This window comes from Corythoichthys intestinalis, chromosome 1, assembly GCF_030265065.1.
Source record: "Corythoichthys intestinalis isolate RoL2023-P3 chromosome 1, ASM3026506v1, whole genome shotgun sequence".
Taxonomy (NCBI): domain Eukaryota; kingdom Metazoa; phylum Chordata; class Actinopteri; order Syngnathiformes; family Syngnathidae; genus Corythoichthys; species Corythoichthys intestinalis.
Genome location: NC_080395.1, coordinates 53,023,411 through 53,033,793, shown reverse-complemented (window position 1 = coordinate 53,033,793; position 10,383 = coordinate 53,023,411). Strand labels below are relative to the sequence as shown.

The 10,383-nt window shown below is 38.1% G+C and overlaps 1 protein-coding gene across 1 annotated transcript in view; it reads right to left on the bottom strand.

Moving 5' to 3' along the window:
* The window catches only part of LOC130920238 (transmembrane protein 255B), a 28,855-nt gene that overhangs the window by 2,428 nt on the left and 16,044 nt on the right, over nucleotides 1-10,383 (bottom strand). The window contains exons 4-8 of the mRNA XM_057843297.1: nucleotides 9,101-9,190; nucleotides 3,046-3,126; nucleotides 2,253-2,338; nucleotides 1,959-2,118; nucleotides 1,289-1,438 (exon numbers count right to left, since the gene is read on the bottom strand). Of these exons, the coding sequence (XP_057699280.1) occupies nucleotides 1,289-1,438; nucleotides 1,959-2,118; nucleotides 2,253-2,338; nucleotides 3,046-3,126; nucleotides 9,101-9,190 (567 nt within the window). The remainder of the gene's footprint in view (nucleotides 1-1,288; nucleotides 1,439-1,958; nucleotides 2,119-2,252; nucleotides 2,339-3,045; nucleotides 3,127-9,100; nucleotides 9,191-10,383) is intronic.

The window sequence follows — 10,383 nt, the reverse complement described above, 5'->3', positions numbered from 1 at the left end:
GGAGTGGCCAAGTCAAAGTCCAGACTTGAGTCCCATTAAGATGCTGTGGCATGACCTAAAGACAGCGATTAATGCCAGACATCCCAGGAATCTGACTGAACTACAGTACTTTTGTAGAGAAGAATGGGCCAAGATTAGTCCTGATGCCAGACTAATTTGCAGCAAAAGGAAGTGTCTGGTTGACGCTATTGCTGCGAAAGGGAGGTGCCACAAAATATTAAATGTGATGGTTCACTTACTTATTTTTCCCCCCTTCTGTCATTGTTTGCAAACTATTCTCATTAAAATATGAAAACCTATCAATGTTTGGGTGGTTTTGGTTAAAGCAAAAACTTTTTTCATCTGTGTGATTTTGACATAGATCAGATCACATTTGGTGATTTCATGCAGAAATGTGAGAAATTACAAAAGTTTCAGATACTTTTTCATACCACTGTATGTGACTTATAATAACTTATATAGATATTTCATTTGGGGAGTTTTTTTTAAAAATGTTATTTCAAACCGACTGACATGGCCAAGTAGTAAACCTTACCTACAGTGACGTGTTCTGCCATATTTATGCATTGTGTAGCTTAACAACCATTCCTGTGTTAAGTTAAAAGACTACTGTACACATATTCAGTTTGTTGTTCTATATTATGTTATTATCTGAACTTGCATTACCATACAAAATTTCTGTTCTCAGTCTGGGTTTTTGAAAAATACATCCCCCACTGCAAAATTGTGACTTATTTTCTCAGTTTTTTTCTTCATGATGCATTTTTTTCCCCTTTTAACTGGTGCGACGTATACTCTGGAGCAACTGATTTTGAGAAAAATACAGTACTTGACAACCACTTTAAAGGGTACACCTGCACATTTTGCTTCTGCCCCCCCAAAAAATCGTGCCACTAGCGAGGAGTTTATGTAACTATGTTTATTGTTGTTATTGTAGTTTGCACTTTGCAGTGATGAAGAACCACACTGCATTACAATTTACCAAGAATTAGTCTGTGCATGTGTATTTATGGGCGGTGTGTGTATGTGGTGTAAATGGTATGTTTATTAAAACTAGCAAAAGACTAGCAGTTCTGGAATACTCATAATGCCCTGGAGTTTATGAATGCATCAACTAAGTTTCGTTCATGATGTCTTTTTTCCGCCCGTGACACAAAAGGCAAAATGTTTTTATTTATCTTTTTTAGTAAGTTTTTGCTTGCACTGTGGGCCATTTTGGTAAACATTGCTACACAATAACACATTTTGCACTCTCGGGAAAGTCAGCAAGTTCTGTGATCTACTGTACCTGCACTGGTACTGGATAGTTGGGGTAGGCAGGAAGATTCTGCCCTGGAGGAGGACAGAAGCCAGCATACGTGAGCATGTGCTGGGTTGGGTTGTACAGGATGTGGGGAGGTGGGGCTGGACTTGGCGCTATTGGTGGAGTAGGCTTCTGCTGCAGGGAACAGTTTAGAGACTGTCAAAAATGTATGCTGAGCATGGACAATCGGTCATTATACTGTACGTATGACAGAAAAGTCTAAATTAACGAAACATGCGTGTTTTGAAATGTGGGATAAAAAAATGCAATACCTGAAAAAAAACTATGCAAAAGCTTCCTGCATGAGTTGCCTTCTTTCTAAAATATTTACATTTATTCTAGTTTAAAAATGTTTTTGTGACCATTGTAAACTTGCTCGGAAATGCTTAAACTTTTGATTTAAGCTGCACAGAAGAACTCTCACAGAACGAACAAAGAACTCGCAGCCATATAGAAAAACAAGTAAACTAAGTGATTTTTACAGTCATTTGTGTGCTCACACACACCTGTTTTGATCATATGGCACAGTGAGAGAGCGGGACTGGTGTTTGCTGAAGTTTACTAGTTTGACTCACACTGGATTTTTGCTGCTAAATCTCAAATTTGCCTTTCTTCTGCATGCATTAGTGTTTCAAAGCCACTTAAAACTTCTCACCATGTCCTTGTAGGCCCCGAGAATGGCTGCTGCAATGATTCCCAGAAAGAGGCCAGTCACATTGAGAACCACCGAGGCCCACAGAAGACGATAGAGGTGTATCACATCCCAACAGCCGTCGACCCCCGTGAACTCAAAGTACTGAGGGTGGTAATCCGTGCTGTAAGGTTACAAACAAAACATTCTCAATCCAAATTATTACTAAATCCTATCCTATAGCTAATGCATATAACAACATGCATGTACAGGTAAATGGAAAGAAATTGTATGATATAAGGTATCTGCAGATTTTACCTCTCACAGTTGTAAAGGTAGCAACAGAAGCAGGTGTTGCTTCTCAGTTTGAGCTTGCAAGATTTGTCGAAGGGACGGCAGGTCACCTGAAAGTTTGGTGGATTCAAGTAATTAGTTATATCGAATTGTTGAGTTGAATTCTCAACTTTCACATCACTTTCACAGTCATAGTTAGCAGTCATTCAACTTTTGTGCATCACGATGAATTTAGTACACTGCAAATGTATAACATTTTAATCAGATTATTTTTCTTAAATCTAGCCAAATAATTTTCTCCATTTTGTTTAGAGTGTTATAGACTAGTTAACAAATTAATGCGTCAGATTATTCCACTTACTTTATGTAAATATTACTATTTTTCTTATTAAGCCCATACATCTAAAAGAAAAAAAAATGCTTTCAAATATTGTTTTGAACAATATCTATTCTTGAATTAAGAACATTTCTGACAAAGAAACCTTTTTAAGGATTAAATATACAAATGTATTGCTTAAAATAAGTCTGTTTAAACTCATTTTCAGCTCGCTATTTTTCTTATTTCAAGAAATCTAAGTGGGTCAAATAACTTGAAGCACTGACAGATATTTCACTTATTTCTAATAGATTTACACTGAAAACAAGGGAATTAACTTGATTTAAGTTGTTTGTTTTTGCATTATCATGATCTATTGTGTGACTGCAGTAAAGCCAAACAGCCGCAAGATGCCGCTAAAATAAAACCTTTGGCTGGAGTTTGTGGTACAGGAATACTGTATCCTGAAAACATCGTGTGCTGTGTGTGCGCGCGTTTCACCTCAGTGTAGTAGCTCTCAAAAGCATAGCCAGAGTTACTAGTGTAAAAGTCACACATGTCCTCTTGCAGAGGTCTTATGTCCTGCGGGAGGATTAAAGGAAAAAGAGACAGAACCTGAATGAAAAGACTTCCACTTACTCACTAAAGTAAACAACACAAGTGTTTTTTAATATCCAACTCTTATTGCAACCCTTGCAATTCTGTCAGATTATGCTCTATTTCTCCCAGACAGGGCCGGCCCAGCCTATACGCAGACTATGCAGCTGCTTAGGGCCCCTGACCACTAGGGGGCCCCCAATCTGGCAATTGTTTAATTTATATTCTATTTTGTTTACTACAGTTTGCTTTATTTGACTTTTGTGAGTTTTGATACTTGATTACAAGTTTAAAATAATAAAAGCTCTTCCTTAACTTCTTTCTTTCCTCTTTTAGAAAAAGGTTTGGCGCTATATACTGTAAGTACTGACAATCATTTGGGGTGAGAAGTTTGACGTATGCAGTGCAACAAAATCTGATTAATATACAAAATATGGACGTATGGGTTGGATTGCATGTATGGGTTTCACAGTACACTGTGACGAAATGGTGGGCCAAAAATATGGGCCCCTTTGCATTATTTTGCTTAGGGCCCCCAAATGGCCTGGGCCGGCCCTGCTCCCAGAAAATGATTGCAATTGCAAATGCTTTGGTAGTAATATCTTCATTTATATTGCTTGATATGACAAACACACAAAAGAGAATAGGAAAAAAATTAAATCGTTATCATTTTACACAAAACTCCAAAAATGGGACAGACAAAAGTGTTGGCACCCTTGGAAAAATCATGTGATGCTTCTCTAATTTGTGTAATTAACAGCACCTGTGGCACAAAACAGGTGGTGGCAATAACTAAATCACACTTGCAGCCAGTTAAAATGGATTGCAGTTGACGCAACCTCTGTCCTGTGTCCTTGTGTGGACCACATTGAGCATGGAGAAAAGAAAGAAAACTAAAGAACTGTCTGAGGACTTGAGAAGCAAAATTGTGAGGAAGCATGGGCAATCTCAAGGCTACAAGTCCATCTCCAAAGACCTGGATGCTTCTGTGTCGACCGTGCGCAGTGTCATCAATAAGTGTAAAACCCATGGCACTGTGGCTAACCTCCCTAGATGTGGACGGGAAAAAAAAATAGACGAGAGATTTAAACGAAAGATTGTGCAAATGGTGGATAAAGAACCTCGACTAACATCCAAACAAGTTCAAGCTTTCCTGCAGTCCGAGGAATAGGCGGAGTTTGACTTTTGGGGCAGGGGGGGCACAACATGTTGATGACCCCGAAACGCAGTGTCAGCAATGCCAGCTGTGTGTGGGTGCTTGAGCATTTTTCTGTCTTACCTAGTGAAGAAGTACACGCCGATTTTTGTGTTACGCATAGATATCCACCACTCTATATAGTGACAAGTTGGCAGTTATAGCACTTTCACTTTCCAGTCACTCAAACCATTGCGAAACGAATCCTTTCCGTGGTCAGTTTGAAAATGGCGGCAGGTCAAACGGCAGATGGCATCCTTTTTGACTGAATATTCCAGCCAGGAATATTTATAATCATAAAATGAAAATGAGCGTTTTATTTCCCCCATCATTTTGGAGGGGAATTCTAATTAAGGCTGCTTAGGACAGCTATTCTTTTCGCCAAGATCGTCATCCATTAAAAATGGTACGCCCGCCAGAGGTGGCTCCGTTGTATAATTATTTGGCGGTGCTCTCTGACGCTTCAAGATCCACATTTTCAATCATTGGTTCTTCCTTAAGTGTTGTTATCGCTTTTGAAAGCTTAGGCTTGAAAAAATTGCGTATATCCATATCTCCTCTTTGGTCGTCGACTCGTCAGGTCGTTTTGGATTAGCAAAGCCAATGACTTTCTAAGGTACTAGTCACATGAGCTGTTTGAAAAATCATGTTGACCCATTGTAAAAAAAAATTTTTTTTTCATTTGATTCATTTTTGTTGTTTGTTTTATTGCTTTACAACATTTATGGAGTAATATTTCACGAAAAACTCTTAGTTTTAAAATCATATATAGGAAAGTCAACTACATAGAATGACACTTTTCGGCCAACAGGGGGCCCCTGCAAAATCCGCTTATGGTCCGAGGGTACAACAGTGTCAATCCGTACTATCCGTCAGCATCTGAATGCAAAGGGACTCTGTGGTAGGATTCCCAGGAAGACCCCACTTCTGACCCAGAGACATAAAAAAGCCCGGATGGAGTTTGCCAAAACTTACCTGAGGAAGCCAAAAATGTTTGGGAAGAATGTTCTATGGTCAGATGAGACAAAAGTAGAGCTTTTTGGGAAGAGGCACCAACATTGAGTTTACAGGGGGGAAAAAAACGAGGCCTTCAAAAGAAGAGAACACGGTCCCCACAGTCAAGCATGGCGGAGCCTCCCTGATGTTTTGGGGTTGCTTTGCTGCCACTGGACTGCTTGATTGTGTGGATTGCATTATGAAGTCTGAAGACTACCAACAAATTTTGCAGCATAATGTAGGGCCCGGTGTGAGAAAGCTGGGTCTCCCTCAGAAGTTATGGGTCTTCCAGCAGGACAATGACCCAAAACACACTTCAAAAAGCACTAGAAAATGGTTTGAGAGAAAGCAGTGAACACTTATAAAGTGGCCAGCAATGAGTCCAGACCTGAATCCCATAGAACACCTGTGGAGAGATCTGAAAATGGAAGTTTGGAGAAGGCACCCATAAAAAATCTCAGAGCCCTGTGGCAGTTGGCCAAAGAAGAATGGTCTAAAATTCCAGCAGAGCATTGTAAGAAACTCATTAATGGATACCGGAAGTGGTTGTTCACAGTTATTTTATCTAAAGGTTGTGCTACCAAGTATTAGGCTGAGGGTGCCAATACTTGTGTCCGGCCCATTTTGGGAATTCTGTGTAAAATGATAATGACTTAAAAAAAAAAAAAAAAAAATCCATTCCCTTTTGTGTTTTTTCATTGCAAGCAAAATAAATGAGAATATTATATTACTACCAAAGCATTTGTAATTGCAATCATTTTCCGGGAGAAATTGAGCATTATCTGACAGAATTGCAGTGGTGCCAATACTTTTGGCCATCAGTGTAAGTCTTACAGATTTCGGTGCTGTATGCACTAGTTTACATTAGTGTGAATGGAGCAGTTTTGTTTTAGGGTTAATGCTGCAGATTAGCAGCAGCCCTCCTGCACCAGTATGATAGAATGAATGAGGTCATTAAATGATTTCATTGTGCTAGGCTTGAAGAAGCAATGAATATAAATTTTACTGTCCTGTGAGGATGTGAGCATCCTTTAATAGCATTATTGATCAATATCAGCAATTCATCTCCAGGAACTGAATGGCTTTCTAAACTGCTCTGGGTCCACCTCACACTCATTAAAACACATTTGATATATTTTTTTGGTTGATGAGCCAAACTGAGCTCTGCTCATTTTTATTTTGTCAAACCCAGAACACCTTTATACTGTGTTCTTGCATGGCGTACATTTCTAGCAGAGAACATAATACCAAGTCAACCGGAATGTTGTCCTTTTTTGTTATGGATGGTGGTGTTGTTCTAGCCTGGCAAGCCAGCCTGAATTTTGTCGTGGAGCCATCAAAATACTGTACATGGCAGCTGGCAAGTCAGTCTAGTCTTCTGTAGTTTCAATGGGATTTCCACTCCGGTCCAATCTGACTCATGAAGGAGGGCAACGGTGACTCTTTTTTAACACTCCAGGGAGTTTTGGAAGATGCTGTGACTTTTCATCTATTTTCCCGTATATCCAGCAAAGAGGTTGTCGTAGGAGACTCAGTGGCACTTTTTTCAGTGTCCCGCTATTGCTTTTACAAGTCGTGTTCAAAGGGGAAGAGAAAACACGTAAACAAGCATTGCACATACACTCCGAATTGCTGTCAGAACGCGTCAAGGGCAAAACTAACTCTGCAAATCTTCGAGCTGACTTTTTTAACTCATGTTGTCTTTTCAAAAATAAGCACTGTAAATGACAATACACCAGGTACTCTTGTATTTTTCCTACAAAAACGGCAGTTACAGTCATGGACGAAATTATTGGCACCCATGGAATTTTTCCAGAAAATACAGCATTTCTCACAGAAATTACTGGGCACTGGTCTCCAACCATTTCTTGGTACTATTTGAGGTATGTTTTGGCTCAATGCCCTGTTGGAACACCCATGACATTTTGATAGTCTCCATATTTCTTGACTCCTTGCACACTGTCAAGGCACCCAGTGCCAGAAAAAAAGAATGAGGCCTACAAAACTAAATATTTTGGGGTTGTTTTACTGCCTCTGGAGTTGGGTGCCTTGACAGTGTGCAAGGAGTCATGAAATATGGAGACTATCAAAATGTTTTGAGCCAGAATGTAGGGTGTAGTGTCAGAAAAATGGGTCTGCATCAGAGGTCCAGGGTGTTCCAACTGGACAATGACCCAAAACATACCTTGAATACCACCAAGACATGATTGGAGACAAAGCGCTGGAGAATTCTGAGGTGGCCATCGATGAGCCGGGATCTAAATCATATTGAACACTATGAAGAGATCTCAAAATTGCTGTTGCAAGAAGGCACCCTTCAAATCTGAGAGACCTGGAACAGTTCACAAAAGAAGACTGGTCCAAAATTCCATCTGAGAGGTGCATGAAACTTGTTGATTGTTATAGGAAGTGATTGCTTTCTGTTATTTCTTCTAAAGGATGCGCAACCAAATATTGAGTTGAGGGTGGCAACAATTTTGTCCAGCCCATTTTTTGCATTCGGTGTAAAATTGTGTACATTTTGGCTTTTCTCTTCAGTTTTTTTGCATTTTTCCAATGCACATCCAAGAAATAAACACATTCAATTCATAGTCTACGGCACATTCATACTGAAAACATCTGTAATTGCATTAATTTCTGTGAGAAATGCTGTATTTTCTGGAAGAATTCCAGGGGTGCCAATAATTTCGTTCATGACTGTATCACCATGATTGTTTGTGAACTATAAATTGACGATAATTGACAGCATGAGGTGCATTGTGTTTACGTCACATTCGTGCTTCTTCAAATCTTTCAGGTTTAATCTGTGCTTGCTGGCCCCACGTCTAGCGTATAGTTTGAAATCCAGCCCAAACCACAGAAGACCAGACTGACTTGATATGTATCTTGTATTGCTAAAGTCAGAGCAGTCTACTCAGAGGAGGGTAGAGTAGCCAAAACTTTTACTCAAGTAAGAGTAGCGTTACTTCAAAATAGTACTCTAGTAAAAATAAAAAAGTATTTTGTGAAAAGAATATTCGAGTAATGAGTAACATTGTGAGTAACTTTTTAGTTGTTTTTTTTTTTCACAATTGAATTTTTTTTTCTCAGCACAAAGTTATCTAAATGAACTGTTGTTATAATGATACTGTACAATAACCCATTACATAACCACGTTAAGCCAAAGAAATACACAAAAACTAAAAACTGAAAATAAGAAATTATTGAATTCCGGTGAGAGAAAAAAAAAATGACAGAAATGAAGCATTATTCGTCCATGAGTGCTCTCTGGTGGAGAAAATAGTTCCTAGTTTGAATAGTGATTAGTTCCTTCACAGTTACTATTATGAAATTTAAAGGATCACATCTCCAGTTTTCCAAAGTGAATCGGTACCAAATAATAAAAACTCTTAAATCTGCTTTTTCAAGTCAAGTTGAGGGCAGCGCTCTACGTATGTCAAATACTTTATTTTTTATGGTGTTTTAAAGACGCCACATGATTTAAAAGGCTGATCATAGAGCAGGACGCTTGCGTACGGCTGTTATAATGGAGTCATGTGATTATTGTTGCGACGTCTCATTGCTGAAATTGGTAGAGTTACTCTTGGCATCGCTGGCAAAAACAAAATGTAAAATCTAGAATAAAGAGGAAAAATGTTACGACTCTAGGAGTACATTTTTCTCAAAAAGTTACTCAGAGTACATACATGTACACAGTAAATGTAACGTGTTACTACCCACCTCTGAGTGTACTTCATAGTCATTTACCTTCTTTTTGAAACTACTTACCATAAATTCTGATGCAATGATTCCATCTACGATGGCACAGAAAAAAGATGCAATAACTCCCATGCTGATGAAGATAATGGCAGCCATGAGCTTGGAAAGAACAGATGAGCAATGAGAATATAAAGTTATCTCACAGCACACAAATAACTATTGGATGATATATTATTTCATTTTATGAGCATAATACATATTACAGTATACAAATTAATATGAAAGTATTGTTCTCTGCCGTGTGTTTCCTGATTAGACATTGACTATACAGTAGGACGATCGTGGAAATGTATGATGACATAGTCTGGGAATAAGATATGTGCCTTGTGAGTAATTATAGGAAAAAGTGATCATCGGTTGAGTATGATACGCTTGGACACGTGAAGGCACACAACACCCCCCCCACACACTTTATATTGCAAAAATCATATTGTAACAAGATATAATTATACCATTTATTGTTACTCTTCAGGCACTCCATCTAGCCAATTGACAAATGACTTTAAAATATTCAATGTCAAATTATAATTATTATTATAAGAGAGCGATGTCAATGATATACCGTACACAAATATCATTAATCATCAGTGGTGGACCATCAGGGCCAGCGATGCGTTCTCCTCTAGCCTAAGATTATGATCACATTTTGAATATAAAATTAACGCTCATCATAAATATGATATTTATTATACTAGTTGAATACATTTTAAATGTATGTTCCGTAAATATACAAAATGATTCCTCATAGGCATATCAAATTATATCCCTATTTTGAAACAATCAGAATTCAGCAACCTTGTGTTGCCAGGTTATATTAAATCTTTCCAAAGCCTACAGAATCAATAATGCTGGCCCTGTGAGTGAACATGCATATGACGGAAAACACAGACAAGACTGAAAAAGCCGTTTCTGCTCTTGCACCCCTCTTTAAAATAAAATGCTGTATTATAAGCCAAAAGAAATGTTGTGTTTGATAGAACAATACGTCTATATGCTGCCATAGCAGATTCATGGCGCATTAAGCCACCGAACTATTTTTAATTTTTGTTTCAACCCAGCCATAAAAAGAAGGTAAGTAATTATATTTACTCTTGGAAATGTCTGTCATTTTTAGCTTAAAATCATTAATTGATGTCTAATATTTAGTTAAAAAAAAAAAAAAAAAAAAAAAACGACTATAAAAATTATTCACTCGCATATTTTAAGCTTTTAAACAAATTGCGTCACAATGAAAAATTTGGCGTCTGTAAAAAAGTCACTGATATCTACCTCATAACTATCGCTTAATTGTG